The 18428-nt window shown below is 36.6% G+C and overlaps 1 protein-coding gene across 1 annotated transcript in view; it reads left to right on the top strand.

The window, feature by feature from the left end:
- The window catches only part of ADGRV1 (adhesion G protein-coupled receptor V1), a 273263-nt gene that overhangs the window by 186092 nt on the left and 68743 nt on the right, over window positions 1-18428 (top strand). Inside the window, exon 87 of the mRNA XM_085305143.1 lies at window positions 5259-5437. Within this exon, the coding sequence (XP_085161269.1) occupies window positions 5259-5437 (179 nt within the window). The remainder of the gene's footprint in view (window positions 1-5258; window positions 5438-18428) is intronic.

Here is an 18428-nt window from a genome sequence, read left to right on the forward strand (position 1 = left end):
CACAGTGGAAGACCATGATCAAATTTGACATGGAAAAGTATCAATTGAAAACTAGTCAAAACTACAAGCTATAAGTTCATTTAGAAAATACATTATCATTTCCTCTTCTGGAAATCTGTATTTAGCACTGTCTAATGCCTAACTTTTGGCATATATTTGAGTAATGGGATTTGTCTATAGCATTTTTATAGCATGCAGCATTTTATATGCAGCTACAGACTTTTATTTCATTACCACACAAACCTTCTAATATGCAGGTTGTCAGACCAAATCAAGAATGGCAAATTAGACTATATCTAAACACAACTTTCAGTCCTAGTGACATCTGCATGATCTTTGGCATTTTCCAGGGATTGTCTCAGGCAATTAGTTTAAACAGAGCAAAATCCCAAGAGCTGAGAACCTTAACAGCCTAACAGAGTATTTTAGATCCCATTGGATATGTTGTATGCATTGTGATACAGTCACRACTGTGTGACTTCATCACTTAACACTGCTGTTGCATCTGTTCCTGAAAACAGTATTGCCCTTTATTTGTTTATTTTTTGCTCCATACTGAACAGAGATTTAAACCGATCTGGCTCTAATGAGGTCTAATATTGTTTTTGTTATGTTTTTTTCCTCAATTTATGCAGTTAGCAAGAATAAATATTCTCTATAGGGGACATCACTTTCTATTTTGTCAATATTGAACTTTGTCTGCCATATTTCCCTTTCATATAGCTAGCTTGTGACTTTTTCTTAGATTGAGTATCCCAARTCATTTTGTCACCTGTAATTTTTACTCTTTTTTTAATTCCAAATCACTATTTCAGACCATCAGTATATGAAATATCACATATATTACGGTGGATTCATGTAATGTCTTTGCCCCAGATGAGAGTTAGTCATTTATTCCTATTTCACTGTTTTCTTCATAGCCAAGGTGTGATTTTTTTCTTTCACAAATTTATTACATATTTGCAATATGTAATAAATAAATAAATGTAATATTTTGGGAAGCATGAATAATTACATCAAATTGCATCCTTTTTAGTCATTTTTTAAAATATTCTGTGAATTGTAAAATTCATAGTAAGCTTCATCCTTGAATTAGTCATGAACGCTCTTTATTTAATTCAGAGATGATAAAGGTGCTTAAGAGAGGAATCCTTGATAACCTGCTGAGTGATGCACTATCAAGAACAGCCAGGAGAAAAACTCAATGTGAAGGGGAATGTCTCTTTGTCTAGGGRCAGGTCTTGAGCTGTGACAAACTTCTGAAGATAGAAGAACTCAAGAAAGAAAGAAAAAAATCTGAAATGTAGATGAAAGCAGCCCTCAGTGCTAGTCTCTACTCCCCTTGACTGAGAGAGTCTTGAATTTTTATCTCCCACTACACTGTTTGGGGGCAGGTTTAGCTCAGTTGGTTAGAGCATGGTGCTGCTAATGCCAGGGATGTGGGTTCAATCCCCATACGGGCTACGCTAAGGGCTAGACTAGATGATCTCCGGAGGTCCCTTCCAAACTTACCATTCTGTGATTCCTAAGTGCAAATTGTATATAGAGTAGTGCATATGTTTGATCATTGACTGATTTTATACCTATCTGCTAATGCCAGCCTTGATCATTGCACACAGAAGTGGATGGATGTCATGATCAGGTGTGAGAGGTGTGCAATTTAAGTTAGGATACTCAAATTGTGCCTGGACAACATTTCCAGTCAACAAATGTCTTCAGGTGAAACCAATTTCCTGTACAGTTAGAGCTACGCGGTTCAACTTTGTAGTTCAGATTTTCCCTTCCTAGATTTCAGGGCAACTTCCTTACCTTTTTGTCTTAATGTGTACATCTTCTGTAGTTTATAGCCAGATATTGCTAGCTCTAGTGCTTACACTTAGTGTTTTACTACATTTTATTAAGGGTTACAACAAAATCCATAGCCTGGCACTCTAACTCTTTTTCTAGTTTTAGCTTCTTGTTTTCGTAGGCTTATGTTCTCTATCACTGTTTATACTACCCACATAGTTACTGAAATGCAGGAATGGAGAGGACCTCAGAGACTTACTCTGTTTGCAGAGGCAGAATGAAGGGCACATCAGGTCGTTGTTGCCACTTACTTGTCTATATTGTTCTTGTCTCATTGTTTTGTCTTATTTTTTGGCTTTTATGGGGAATTTATATAAAATGCAAAGTGTTAATATCACTACCCCTTTTTTAAAGATAAAGGTGCAAATTAGTCATCTTTATGCCCACAGAGTGAACTTAGCCTAGGATATTTTCATTGTACTAATGTCTGAAATTCAGAAGTTTTCATTCTTAGAAATGTCCTCACCCACTGCTACCTCACAGCATGAGCCTGTAATTTTCAAAAGCAGTCTATATTTTTATCTTAAAAACATACTCTAAGGATGTCTTTCCATAATCTATTATCTTTCCACCAATCTGTAGTAAGATAACCAAGTATAAATAAATTGAAAAAGAAAAACCAAACCTGTTTAATTGTCAATTTTGRCATAGAGAAGAATTGTGGGAGAAGATAGGCTGTATGCAGTTTGTATTTATTTGAGCCATTGAAGTAAATCAGCAGAGAAAGCGTTAATGCAATAAGCAAAACAGAGTGACTGTCATGAGCTTGCTGTTACCCATACCTGAATCTCCCTCGTGGGTTTACTGGCACCTTAAGATTTTCTGTAAATTCACTTTCAGACTTGTAAGAGAAGTACTTATCTTACAGTAAGTAAGTGTAATGCTTATTTTTAAGCATGATTTATGGACTGCTTCACAGCATCCAAAAACTAGTTACATGAAAGCATGCAACAATTCTGAAAACGAATGCCCTGCACATTCCTAAAAAGCAGGATGAAGAGAAATAGATGCTTTCCTGCTGAACTGGGAAAGACTTTAGTTAAAGCTTTTTGCAGCTGATCTTTACCTGACATCCATAGTTACTGCTTAAGAAAGATAAATAAATAAATAAAGCATCCCACTTTGAGGAAGGTAGCTTCAATTGATTGTTTCATTCCAAAAGGAAAGTGTGAGAGTTTAGCTTTGTCTCATTAAAATTTTAGTTGAATTAATAATTGTTTTGTATTCCACATCAGAACAATCAGAACTTGTACATTTGTTCTTCTACCTGAAGAGCTAAGAAATGGACTGTACATTTTATTCTTCTGTAGAACTGGTTATCGCAGCACGGCAACAGGAAAGGATTTGCTAAAATTGGCTCCATTATTTGTATTTCATTGATTTAATTTTGGATCATCAAAATGCTGCTGAAGACAAGCACTTACAATTATCAATATAGAAATGTCACTGCAAATGAAATGGAGAACTAAATAAACTCCCTTAAATCTTTGCAGGTGTTCTTTTATGATACATCAGGAGATATAGGTAAAAGTGACTAAAGAAATGTAAGGCAAGGACATACAGTAACATTTCTTAGAAAACAGTCTCTGTTGTATGACAGAAAACAATGGTGATCAGATGGTCGGAATTAGTAGAACCAACAATCCCTGAGTGTAATGGCACAAATCAGTTCAAGGACTTGCTGTCTGGAAACGTTCACAGTGAAGCACAGCCTAGTCAAGATTACAAGGCTATGTAATTTGAAGATTTCTCTATGCCTGTTTCTAGCTTGAGATCAGGGAATTTTTATTGGCATAAAGTGACAATCAGAATCTTGAATAAGTTTTCAATACAACGTATAAAGTAAGAGAGAAAAGACTATTATAATAGATCAGCCAGTAAGTAAGAAAATGTATTTGAAAAAATCTACAAATTTAAAAAATATTGTTCAACTATTTAATATTAAATATTTAATATTAATATTTAATATTTTAATTCCTGTAACATGGAGTTAATAATTTTTCCTGTGTTCTTTCAAGTTACACATGCAATTTACACATTAGGATTTTCCTGTATTCCTTCAATGGAAGTTAAGCTTGCCTTTGTTCACACACACCCATCACCAAATGGCAATGACAAATGCTATAACAATTGTTACATTAGTATAATTATATACACTGGACATGCACATAAAATGTCATTCTATAGAGGAGCACTTAAAATGCCTACTAAACTAGTAATTTTTATAGAAAAGTTATGTGTAATGTAGTTTATGATTCATGATAGAAAGTATTGTATATTCATGGTATATAAATCACAGAAAAAAAAACTGTACTAATGCTTGATGGATGAGACTTACATAGGCAGTCCATGAAACTCTAATTAAGCATTTGGTTGTAAAAATTCAGTTTGCCTAAATAAACAGGAAGACAAACTGTTGGCTATGGGAACTCAGAAAATTTCACAAACACAAATAATCACTTTACAGTCTTGGCACGATGTATGGGATTCACCTATCCTAACGATGAATAGCTGCAAGTTAACCATATAAATCAGCCTTACGTGAAATTCCTATGTAGTCAACAGAGAGATATATTGCATAAGTATTATTGGGTAAGGATCACTGGGTACCTGAAGGTGCCTGTCTCTCTCCAATGACTGTCTGAGGAGCCTAGAGGCACACGCTTAATTTTATGCCCTTTGGACAGAAAAAGATGAAATTGATCCTTTATTCTTCMCACATAAAAGGTTGAAAATAATTATATAACATGCAGAGCTGTAGTTAATATAACAGGTTTGAAGTGAAGAAATATTTTGCAAAATATATTCTAATTATGGATGGTTTAAACATTTATTAGAAAGTAATAATGTGTGGAAATATGTATAACAGTCTTAAGTGTTAAAAAATGTTTCCACTATTAACTTAAAAAAATGCAAAGATTGAGCAAAACTCTGCAAATATTTTGTTCTGTTAGAAGGATTTCCTTGCTCATACTAACAGTTTTTTCAAGAGATTTCTACTATCCCACTTGTTTATTTTGAGTCATATATGGTTTTTAAGTTCCCACTTATGTTGTTTGATAATGAGCAGAACATAATTCTGTGTCTTTCTTTTGTGTGAAAGTGTGGAAATCCAAGAAGAAAACAATTTTTGCAGTGCAAAAATAGTGTATTGTACTAAATAGGATGTTTCTACCTCTGATAGCCTACTTCCAAGAATAACAATTATATAAAGAAGCATACTTCTTTTATTATAAGTCTCTTTTGTTTATTTATGGGAATGAGAACAAAGTATTTATTTTGATAAATTATTATATATGTGCATATGTTGAGACAGAATATGCCATATTATGACTTTCCGAGTGATTTGTTTTTTGGAACTGTTAATCATTGACTAAGTCTACTGATTAATATTCTGCTTTATTCTTTAGGCTGTTAATTTCTGGTACGTCCTGGTGATGAATGATGAACACACGGAGCGGCGCTACCTACTTTACTTCCTTTTGAGTTGGGGGCTTCCAGCTTTTGTAGTGATCCTGCTTTTAATTATCCTGAGAGGAATCTATCATSAGAGCACAACACAGATTTATGGCCTTGTCCACAATGATCTGTAAGTTTTCTTTTGAAAAAGCATGAGCTAGTTATTATACTTTCTATGTTTTTTTTAATTTGCTTCACTGTAGACAAGGGGATATGTATACGTCCAAATGCAGTAAGAGCCAGATAGATTCCTGGATTAGTGGAAATGAGGTATGTTATCAATAGGCAATGTAGTACTTTTCATGCAACTGCGGTATATCCCCTGCAGTTTCTCTTCAGTTCCATCTTGGGCTAAGCGTTGTGGTAGCCAGTTAAGGCATGTCTGTGTTGTGGGTGAATTCTGTATTCATTTCCAAGACTCTGCAATTCAAGGCTACAAATGGCTACTACTACAAAAGGGGGCAAAGGAATGTTTTTTTTTCCTTCTCCATTTATATGTTAACCCTCCCCATTAAATTATTAAGAATATTTTCTACTAAACAATGTTATGTCGAATACACTTCTTGAAGTATTGARTACATAATATTCTAAACCCTGTCCTCAGTTTGAGCATGGCTATAATACAAATAATTAATACTGCTCTCGCAAAGCTATATTTAACCTCAGTAAAACTGTCCGAATTAAAACAGTACATCTTCATATAACTTGAGACATTTAAGTGAAATGATACATAGATAAATATTTTTGTTGTCCACCCCTATCACCTTTTCCCTGGCCCCCTTTCCAGCAAAGTTAATCTATGACCATAGTTATTCTACRAGATGAGGATATTATGCTTATTCACTCTGTGTCACAATTACATGCTTCTTGTGCAGTGAAGAGCAAACACACAGCTTCTTTTTGAAGTAATATGAGGATGTACTAATTCTTTATGAAACCTTTTTATGAGGGTGTTGCAGAGTAGACCTAAAACAGAAGAACATCGGTGTTCTATAGAAGAGAAAGATACAGTATGCTCTTCATTCCAAAACAACCCAGCAAAATTCAAAATATTTTTTGCCGTACAAAGGGAATTACTGTGAGAAGTAAATACTGGAATTTGCTGCCTGTGTTTGYATGCGTGTGTGTATACGCATATGTGCATGCACTTAAAAATATTACATGCACATATATATGTGTATATATTTATGCATGTATATTTGTATGCACTTAGGATGTATATAAGGTACAGTGCATGATAAACAAAGATACCTGATTTAAATATAAAAGAACTAGATTGGGTCATGGAAACTGTCTAGCCATGTTAGCCATGGTTTACTGCTACCCTCTCTTAGCTCAGAAGAGGCCACAGTAGTGAGCAGTTTCTAATATTCAGGCTCAGTTGAGGGTGCTACCTGTCTCTGTACTGTGTCATATAACTTCCTTGTCGTACTTCCTGCCATATTCCTTCAGAGAATATGGCAAACAAGGAGCATTGTGCTTCCCTTTATAGTAAAAYGTTCCCCTGCATAGTGCACACAAGAACTGTTTGTAGCATAATCAGGACTTCTCACTGAAATTAGACAGCAGACTGATGGCATCATTATGCAGTGAAAAACTATTTCACTGATAAAGATGTATCATTTTTTCAAAATCATGGAGAAATCTCTAAGGCCTGATAAAATTATCAAGTAGAAAAAAATTACTTATTCCAGCTCATTTGCCCAAATTAAATAAAACTCTTTTCCAGCATCTTACCAAAAAGCTAGACAACAGCTTTCTTAGCTAGAAATCATCCCAAGCTGTGCAGCTCATTCCGATTCAGCCATTGTGAACTCTGTAAGGAGATAGCTGCAAAGATTTTCTAAAATAGTGTCTGTGTTCAATAATTGAGTATTTTAAAAGTTGCTCTTAAGTATACAGAAGAGGACTTTGAAAGCCATGAGGTAGAAGAGTGCATCACTTAGATTATTTTCTCTAAAACAGAGTCTAGTAGTGGGGAAAAAAAAAAACAACAGAGTTCTCCAAAGCCAAGGTAATTGCATGGTAACTTTAGAACAGCCTCAGGAATACAGTTGGAGAACAATGGCTTGCTACTAAAGTGCTTGTTTCATGTGAAGTTGGAAGACTGGTTAAAGTAATAAAAGCAGTAAAGCTTGTATCTTAGCTTTCTCCTAAGTGATTACTCCTTCAGGAAATTCACTTTTCCATTATCGTGGTGGCTGAACAACTGTTTTGTTTCTAACCAGAATGCCATGGGCTATGTTAATAGCCAACAAAATGATCAAGCTGAGAGAACCTCATTTTATGCTTGTACTGAGCAAAAAGAATTTAAGCTGTGTTTTGGATTTTATGCTTCATAAGAAGGCTGGAAGGGTCTCCCTTCAGATAGGACATATTTTACACACAAACGTACATATATTTTGTATGATACCTTATAACTCGCACAACATACTACAGTATAAAACTAAAACTTTGCTGTGATGGCATCAGGTAGTATACAGATAGGTGATTTTTCATAATTACCTGAATTTATGCGTGACATGAACAGGACACTCTGGAATTACACTGAATCTCTTTTGAACACTTCCAAATTTTCTGTATCATGATGCCACCAAGTAGCATGACGTTTTTGGACAGGAGCTCAATGATGTGTTGAAGAATTAACTGCAGAGAGGGCTCTTTTATTTTTCCCTTCATGAATTTCCCATTGCTCAGCTATTATCATTTCATTAGGATTTAAAAATTTTGACCCCAGACTGGAGTCTGCAGTGCAAAGCACTATGAATGCTAAGACCTCCTTCACACACTTCTGGCACGTAGAGCCTACTATTTTTGCCCACCCTCTTCCTTTTCCCATTCCTGTGCGGGGAGTCGCAGAGCTGTCGGTGTGGTGCTTCTACTGTGTTCCACTTGCGGAGTAATCGGTATTGCTCACTTAGTGCTTTGAAGAAAAGCGTAGCACCACCTCAGTGTTAGGAATACAGTTGCCGGAGTCCTATTGGAGTTGACTGATGCCGCAGGGCAGGACACAGATTAGTATCACAGATATAATTATTATACAGTTGTATAAGTGCCTAATAATTCTGATATAATTTGAAATTAAGATTCTTTAGATTCTTAGTGCTGATTCAGATGCAGTATATGGCCTATCAGCAGAACGGTGTTCCAAGTACAACTTCTGCTGTTTTCCTGTGGATCAAAGAGGATACTTGCATGCCTACAGAGGTAGCAGGATAAATAAATGTGGTATCTTCTGTATTTGAACACAGGATTAGGGAGTTGCACGAAAATTTTTCCAGAAATAGAGGGAAAATTATAAGAGCTGGTTAAGGAAAATGTGAAGAGGATGTTTGATGAAAGGCTACTTGAATAGGTTCGGAAGAGTTGCTGATGAAAAGAATATTGATTTGACTCAAAGGAGGGAAAAAAAGAAAATTCTGGAGTGAGATGGTCATTTACCTAGGATGAGTTTGAGTAGTGGATTTTTTCTGGATATTTGTAAAGAGAGACGGGAAGGTTCTATGGATTTCTGAGATCATAGCTTTACTAAGGCTCCAATCCCTCTTTAAAATATATATTGTTTCTCAGATCTTCTTTTAAAAAAGAAAAACAAATTAGTACTACAAATGTCTATATGCTGCATCTATGTATACTTTTTGTGTGTGATAACCATTGGCTTAACTTAAAAGTACAGACACTCTCAGTGTGCCGTTTTTCACTTTTTCCAGTGCAAGTTAAAGGAGGGAGAAGGGGCTTGGTTACGTGTTTACCATCTATCCTGTTTTTTGCTTTTTAAGTTGTGGTAAAGGTATTATTACGTCAATGTTTGCAATGGCATTTTAATTAAATCTATAATGTATACTTTCAAGCATACCGTCTATCCTGGTCTCTAGTCGCATAAACTAGAAAGTTTATGCTTGCTTAAGAATTGCCATGATGGCAGAGGCATTAATGTTCTTTGGTGATAAGAGGCAGATTATTGAGAGAAAAGTATCAGCTCCTTTCAGCAGTCCACAAGTTAAAATTTGAGTTAAGCTGTGAACTAGATGGTTTAATACCACTTTTAAAAAGGATGTTATCCTTCTATATTTCTGGGGTTTTATATTGTACAGGTAATTTTCCAGTCCCTCTTAGACAGAGATCAGAACAAATTCAAAAATGTTTTCCAAGGACACATTGTTTAAAAAATATTTCCTTTTGACACTTCTTATTCCACTGAATGTCCTCATGACTTTATGTTATGACATAAGCAGGGAACTCAAGACCCAAGTTAACTTTTCTCTTCTACTTATTATATTTTTTCCTCATTTTCCACTTGATTGCCTCCTTAAAGATTAAAAACAAACCCTCAGTTATTTATGTTTTTATATAAGAATTTTTAGTAGCCTTACCCCCCTTTATCACCTTTCACTTCCTCGCATTTTTAGAAGAATTTTTCTTACTGAATAGCAATAAGAAAAATATGAGTCAACAAAATTTTTTTATTTCCTAAGTAAGGTTTTATGAGCAGATGAAATAATAAAACGTTACATTGCTTTATATCATTTTACCTGTCAGCTACCTACGTTCTCTGAAGCTTATGTAGATAAACTGTAGCAGTGGTCACACCTTCTCTGGTAAAATCACTGTAAACTCCTCCTCTATCTATCCCTTGGCTCTAGAAATTTTAAAAAAGAACAACTTCAAAGCAAAGGTGAGCTCAAACGGTTTCCCCCCATGCTTATTTGCCCCTAGGAATCTGTACCTAGGTGTATGCTAGATCCACACCTTTCTCCCCGAGGAGCCATTTCCTTCCTCCCCGTATGTAGATGAGTTCATAGACAGACCGGAATTCAGCTTAAAGCCAAATTCCAAATCTCATTGTAGTTCTCTGTTTTTGGAAATCAGAGAACTGGTATCCTGGTATATACAGCTAGCCAATCACAGCCTCATTTCTAAAAAGCTTTTAGCTGAAGGTTCTCAAAGTGAATTTAATCTTAGCAGTTACGTATAAACTGAGCGTTATATTTCTATCAGGTCTCTTAAAAGTACAAAGACACAATTCATGTGATATAGTGTAAAACATTTTGAAGCAATATGAAACTGTAGACATGGGTAAAGAGAGACAGAAAATGCAGTAGGGAGATGAAGAAATGAAAGAGAAAAATTGCATAATATCTTGCTCCCAGCAGTTTTATCCCAATCTCATCAGTGGTTACGCTGAGAAAGGAAGTGAGACGAATTTGCTCAGTATATATTTTTAGAGGGCTTACAGCACAGAGCTGCAAATGGTTCTTTTGAAAACCATTATAGGTACAGGTATAAAACCTCAAACTACTGAATGACTTAGGACTGGCAACAATTTAATAATTCTTATGTAATAAGTCTTGGAAATATTTATTAAATTATTGTGAAACAAAGTTTCATGTCATCTTTTAACTCTCTTAAATTTACAAAATGAAGAAGCAAGCAAAAGAACTTCCAAAAACGGGCTGCCTTGCTAATAAAGTGACTTTTTAATCTGTGTAACTCCGAACAATTCATTGTTCACACTTTCATACAAGTAAAAATTTCAAAATCCTTTGAAGTCTTTTGGAACCCCACCCATTTTATAGGGTTTTGCCCTAACACATCTGTTTATGAGATCAGAGGTCAGAAGAATTTAATTATCATTCATTCTTTATTCATAAACGTGAGTTTAATTATGCAAAATTAACTGCAGTTGTATCTGAGAGACTGCCAAATTTGGCCAGAGGTATGATAGATGCTAAAAAATAAGAAAATGTACCACTCAAACTGGCCAGAATCACAGCTCAGTGGAACTTGGACTTAGAACTCATTTGGACAGATTTGAAAAATCTTACCTATAGTACCATTAGAATATTTTTTAGAAACTTAAGAAAAAGTACTTTTGTATGGAATTGCATTGGAACTTTAAGCTTTGACTCTTGASTAGACTTTTTTCTTGAACTGAACTTTCCAAAGAAAATCAAAGGCCTCTTTTTATTAGTGTATAAGCTAAAACAGGCACTCTTCAAGTGATGAGATGTGACAGAAGACAAATGTAAAAGTTCATAATCAAATCTCTCCCTACTCACTGTGTCCTTACAAAAAGGTTGGTCATAGTTTTCAAGCACAGTTTTGTCACATCAGTAGCTTTCTGAATTGAAGTAAACTCTGTATAGTTTTTTCTAGTCCGTTCCTTTTCATGCATTTTTGAGCCTGGACTGTGTGCTCCTGGCACTTCTAAGAGCTCTTTCCATCTGCTAATTCCTTCAGTTGCTGGAAGTGTCTGTTCTTTAGCAGGATCATTTACTTGTCCAAGGGAAGAACAGTTTTCCCTGTACATCAGGAAGTTTCACGCAATTCATTCATTTTCCTCTTTAAAATCCTCTATAACATACAAATTGAGTACAAAGAAAAGGTTCTTTACAGTACTTTAAAATTMTAGAAATACACTTGTATTTGGTTTCAGTGATAGCGAAATGATACCTCTTAGATCAGAAAAAGGCAAAGCTAAATGTTTTCACAAATATATCTTTTTTTGTATTATATCATCTGCCATGATGATATGAATGACAAAAAATGAGAAAAGGTTATCCAGCAAGATTCCTTTAAAAATCCCCTTCCTTCTATCTTCTATATTGTAGTCTAGCTCAAGGCAGAATTTTTTGCAGCTAAATCATTGGCTCTATGACTACGCACCCACATACAGGGGGCAGGAGACTACAAGATTACAGAAAGCTGGAAATGATCTTTTTTCTATGACTAAGAGTTACTCACGTTGCTGTTTCTCTGAATCAAGCTCCAACACATGGGCATGGTATAGAGCACGTATTAGTGTCTAGGAGCCATAGCCAACATTGTCATTATTTGGAAAAGAAACTTTAAACTAAACTAAAATGGGTTTCAGCACCAGGTCTATGTATCCTTCAGCAGCAATGGGTCAAGGGCACCTTGTGTATGCTCACATGAGGAGTCAGAGCTGAATTTCAGACAAAAGAAGCCCTGCAGCTGCTCCCTGAATGCTAGGTTTCTTTGAGCAAGTCATGCCCTGTTGAATGGTAACCCAAACTAGTGATAAAATAGAAGCCTAGAGACAACTAAAGTTCTGGGATACTAGTCTTAACGGTTTGCTAAGAGCTGTGCAGTGCACAAAAATACAGATAGTGTTCACTTCCAAAGATGTTCTCATGTGGTGAAGCAGCTAAGCTAGCAGAGGTAGCAGGATGGACAGTATTTGGCATCATTTCTGAGTGTGGTAAGGAAACAGAAGGCTTAGAGGAATCATAAACTTACCCTGCAAGTAATTATGCTCGTGTATAATGTTATAGAAAGGTCATAAATGTTCAAGTGGTGAGAAATACTTTAAAATCTTGCCAAGACTGAAGTTCGAATGGTAAGGCCCATTCAAGATTTCTCAAAATTTTATTGAGGCACCTTTCTCACCACTACTCTTCAGGAAGTTTTATTTCAAAGGCTACAGCCCTTGCAACTTCTAAATATTTATTTACTGCCAGTGCTTAGAAGGAGGACTCGGTAAGGCTTAAGTATTAGTAACAGATGCAGTCATGCTTTCTCTCTAACTGATCACCTGGTAGCTGGTGCACTGACATTTAACCTAGGCAGCCAAAATACTGGAAGCTTCTTTGAGTCTCACCAAGTTGCATCACCATTTCATTTCCAGCACGCTTTCTGGGCTCAGATTCCCAGCTTACTAGCTATTCCCTAAAATGGAGCCCTGCTTTCTTAATCCCAAAGACTAGTGCCACTCCCAGTAAAATGATTTTTTTTTTTTTTTTTTTTTTTTTTTTTTAAGCTTGAGTGAGCTAATTTCTGGCCAAGTATTTGTATTAAGTCTTTTTGTCTTGTGCCTCCTCCTCCCATACTATTTCAAAAGTACTGGATTTAGTCCTGATTTTTAAGAATAAAATGTTTAAAATATCAGACTTTTTACATGCAGGAACAACAAAGATAGTAACAAGGAAAAGAATTCAGCAATTTAAATTGAGCTGCCAGTAGTGCTAAGTGAAAAAGGTGTACGGTTTGTATAGTGAATGGATGTGGAATTCCCAGCCCCTAATCCCTATCCCTTGCTTTATATTGTGCACTGAGTTGGAGATGTCTACGTGCATGGTCCTCTCTCTCCCCTGCCTGTTCCTGCTTCCTGTTATCCCAACCACTTCTGTTTCACTTCCTTTCTATTCAGTTTTCTATTAAAGCACGTAGGAATTAGAAGCTTTTTCAAACAGCTGTTGCTAGAGTTGAGCAGAGAATGACACTTAAGCATCTGGATGTGAAGCCATATGCTGCATGAACTACGCAGCTGAAACAGTAGGAAGAAAAGGCTGTGTTTTTCACTGGCTCATTTCTCATCATTCATTGTTTTGCCCTTCTCAGCAGGGTAAATTAGCCCATGCTGAGCTCTGAGTTATTGTAGGAGAAATGTTTCTGATGAACTAGAGCTAGGTGGGCTATCTCTGCATTGCACTACAATATAGACACCCCAAAAATATATTACTAGGCAAATTACCTTGCTTTGCTGTCTTAGAGCATCAAAGATCGCAAGATTCGTTCTTTTGTATTTTGTGCATGTGTTTTATTTTTTAAACTCCTCAGTTATTTGCAATGAAGCTGCCTAGTGTGCTACCCACTGCTAAGAATTATATAAAAATATATCACTACTAAATATGATGGCTTTAATTACCTTTTTTTAAAAAAAAAATAAAAACTCTCATTATCAACATAGGTTTTCAATGAAGGAAACTGGTTGGGAGGATGCAGTGCTTTTTATATCTTTGCAAAYATTTACTACTAATGTTAAGTAAATTTTAGTGTATCAGAAAGAGACATAAATCGCTGTGCTGTGCTTTTAAAGCATTAAAATAAAGAAGGTGAAATTCTAGAAGATTATAGTGATAGAATTTTAAAAAGTGAGAATAAAGAAAAATATGTATTATTTCCGAAGATAAAATTCCCAGCTGCAGTTAGATTCTGACAAGTCAAGTTAGATAGTTTTAAAACATTGCAGTGATAGGTTGTTAAAGGTGAAAGTTGCATGATGTTGGGCCCTTCATCCCCCCCCCCCCCCAACAGCTCCAGTTGAGGGGATTTTTGTACTCAAGCAAAACTCCAAGAGACTTCTCTGAAGCCTGTGCGGTACTACGAGGAGAGTAACACACAGAACAGTTGCAGGATAAAGCCTTGTATCCTTGCTAGTAACAGCTTTTTAAGGTTGCATATTTCCCTTCAGGTTGTGTAAAAAATGAACAATATAGGCCCTCATACTGTATGATCTTTAATTAGCAGAATGCAACCTACTGCTACTATACGGGTTTTGTTCTTGGTTTATCCTTTGTCCAACCTTTTAAAAAAGTCGTCATCTGATGTGCAGAACTATAACAGGGAATGCTACTGAGATAAATATCAGCAACACCCTTGGAGCACTTCACTCACACTGATGTCATTTTTAAGAAGTAAATATATCCAACCTCTTGTATTTTATCTTCCTGAAAAGAGTAACAAGAATTATTTGTTTCTTGAACTTTATCAGGTCATTGTTCTGCAATAGGTCAGTTTTGTGCTCATACTTTACTTACATGAAGTACCTGGACATAGAGGATACTTAGCAGTGCCGTCAGCTGTACTTTAGGAAAGGAAACTCTGTTTGTGCTATGCAACAGCATCTGTAATTAAAAAATGTATCTCTGCTAAGGTACATGTGGAAAGAAAAAAAAAAGAACACAGCGGTTTGGTTTGTATTAGCAGTACTAAATGTAATTGTCAACATGGCTTAGACAGAATCACTCTAATACAGAGGTTGCARTAGAAGGGGCTGTAGTACACGCTGAGAACTTAATAGGTGAGATAAAACATGCAAATGACAAAAATGTCCATACTAAATACTATTTTGAARAGAGAAAACCACTGTGGCTTGACAGTCTGTTATTCCTTTCTTTTTGCAGACTGTGAACATGAGCCTGATTTATGTTTGACAGTTTGCATATGGAAAAATCTCCTTTTTCAACTAGACTTATATTAAAATCCTTGGTTTAAAGAACAGATGGAAAAAGTACTCAAATTAGGAAAAACTGTGTTTGCCATAATAACTAGTATCAGGAAAACATTTTTTTGAATATGAGGCTCTGTAACAAATAAAAAAATAGTAAAAAGTCAGGAAAATAACCATAATTATAGCTCATGGTTTCAAAACTGTTGATAATGAGTGATATGCATGAGGAAGAAGCTTTAGATATAGAGGAGCAGGATAATTAATTGAAATCGGTCATGTAACTCCTTATACACTTTTAAAATAACAGTACTCTAAAAAATGTCAACCAAGTTTCTACCAGCTTTTTTTTCTGATCAAACGCCCAGGGCTACAAGCGCCCTGGTCCTTTTACAGTCTTGTTCTTTGGACAGACCTCAACCACCTACGAACCATTTTATCTCAGTATGTCCTTGCTGCTGGGTGTAATATCCAAGTTTACCAAGACAGAATCACAAGTGTTTTATTTGCATGTTGAACACATCACATATTCTCGTTTGATATTTGGTGCTTCTACTTTCACAGGGAGAAAAAGAAAAAAATATTAGGTATAAAAATTTTCAGAGGAATTTGTAGAAGATGGTATAATGAGATGACTGAAACACAGTGGGCCAAGGACTAAAACCACAACAGATGACAATCTGGGTTCTCATTATAGAAAAGTGTTTCTTAGGGATATTATTTTTCACCTTTTCCCCGTCTGTTTTAACTATACAGTAACAGCAGATACAGTAAAAGGTGAAAGTTACTTTTCGCTTTATTATGTGATCGGCCTGGCGTATTGACGAGGCTGTTGTTGCAGACACTGACTCAGGCTGAGTCTTTGAAAGATCCTGTTCTTTAATATTTCAAAACAGCATTTTGGGGCTTCTTGATTCCTTGTTCAGAGTGGACTGGATTTTCCCACTGTTTTTTATGGCTGGTAGTTATTCAGTGAGTTCCTCCACTAATGAATATTGTGCTATCTATAAAGTAATGAATTTTTACATATGAATACAGGTGACTGGGCCAAATCACACTTTAATTTCTAGCAGAAAATCCCACTGATTTACAAAGGACAGTTGGAACAATCTGGCCAAATGTAAAAATAAAAGAGCAAGTGTTGGCTTAATTTCTAGAAACTATAAGATCCACTGCTTTCCGATTTGAAATTTCTTAGCCAGACTCATATAAGCACATTTTCTTCTTATTTTCTTCCTCCTCCTTTTCCTCTTCCGCTCATTTCTTTTTCTGCATAAGGAAAGAAATTAGAAGAAAATTAAGTAACACTGAATGACTGACTGTCATGTTAGCACCCATAATCAGGAAAAACTGTTATTTTGTGTTTCCTTTCAAACTTAAATTCAGCAAAAGAGTTAATTTTCTCATGTTGAACTGCATATGAAATAAAATGTATGGGCCTGTCTCTGAACTAATCTACATGAATTATAAACTGATGTAAATTTATCAAATACAAGCACAGCTTGCATTTTAATTCATTCTAACAATGTAGACAACAATAGTATGGGCAGTATTATATCCTTTAAGTTGTTCATTTTCTCAACATTATGATTTGATGATGATGCCAGAAGCCAAGTACAACAGTTAGTCAAAGGAGGTAAAACTAACTGTGTTACGCTTTGGACAGTAGTGTTTGATTACAGAAGCTTCCAAGTGTAGTTGTGTAAGCGAGTTACATGTTTCGCAGCTGCACTGGACTCTTTGGGGCAACTTTTTTGGTTCATTTGAGATTTGTCTGCTTTGACCCATAATTTCTGAGTATTCCGGAGTAGGATCATTCCACAGAAAATCCTGTATCCGTGTGGTACAGATATTGGCTGAACTCGCTTCTGAGGACGATGATTAAACAAAAACAAAGGTAGCAGCATGGTGCAATCCTTGAATTGCAACTACAGGGCAAGCACCGACCTTCTCCCCTTCCTCCTGGCCCTAGTAACTCCATACGTCTCTGTACAACTTCTATCAACTGTTCTGCTGAAATTATAGATGAAAAGTGTTTTTTCTCTGGCTTCAGTTCTTGCTTTTCTCCCCACTCTCTTGGGTAACAAGCATAAATTGAACCAGTAATCTTTTTAATTTTGACATCAGAAGTTATGTTTGCATTCATGTAGTTGTTGCTRTTGCTTTATGTATAAAGACCATATCTAAATGTAGAATAACCTGTGACCCAGCTAGTGGAGCTTCGTGGCCTTGGGTCTACAAACATCTTTTACAACGTACAGGGAATGAGATTTCTTGCAAGAAGCAGTTACACAAATGTATAAAATGAACTTGGCACACCAAGACAGGGGATTTGGGGCAGAGGTTCAGTGCTTGTGCAGGGGCTCCCAGGGCAAGTCCCTGTGCCACATCTGGTGGGAGCCGTGCACAGCTGGAACTGGCAGCCAAGGCAAAAGGGTGCTTCTGCAGAAGGCCAGCACCAGCTTATGAACCATTTTATTAAACTGCTGTCATAGCCAATACACACAGTCAGGCTTTAGCAAATAGCAGTTTGTCACCCTACTGTGYACTAACAAAAATGGCAGCAGCAGCGGACATGAGCGCTGTTAAAGACGTCCTGGTGCTGCACGGGGCTCCGAAGAGCGGCCCCGACTCCTGCTCTGCAAACTCGGAGCTGTCTGTGCCCGGTGCAGCCTCTGCTGCCCGCTGGGCGCCCCACACTGCGCCACGCTCTGGGCATTCGCTCCGCCACAGCGCCCGGCCCGAGCAGCCCGGAGGGAAGTTCGGCCCCGCCGGCGCTTCCTGCTCCCCGCCTGGGGAAGCCAGATGCAGCGCTTCTGATAAGGGGCACTAGGGTCAGGCTCGCAACGCTGCGCTTTCAAATGTGGTCACAGGCTATCTGCAAGTGTTCGCACTGGTACTTCCTCCACCGTAACGCGTTGCGGGTTTCCGTTCCGCATGCTGTCTGATGCTCGCTGTACCGAGAGCGATGCATCTSTTTATAAAGCAGAAGAAACTCCCTGCAAACCCCAAACAAACAAAACTCTCTACATACTGCAAAAGCCTTTGTTGACAGCTGAGCGTTAAAGAGCTGGAAATTCTCTGGCTGCATCGTTTGGAGGTGGGAACTATCAAGGTTTTTAAAAAAAAGAGGAAAAAGATATCTGTAGTC

The sequence above is a fragment of the Rhea americana genome, unplaced genomic scaffold, assembly GCF_003343005.1.
Source record: "Rhea americana isolate MKP2758 unplaced genomic scaffold, rheAme1 scaffold_216, whole genome shotgun sequence".
NCBI lineage: Eukaryota > Metazoa > Chordata > Aves > Rheiformes > Rheidae > Rhea > Rhea americana.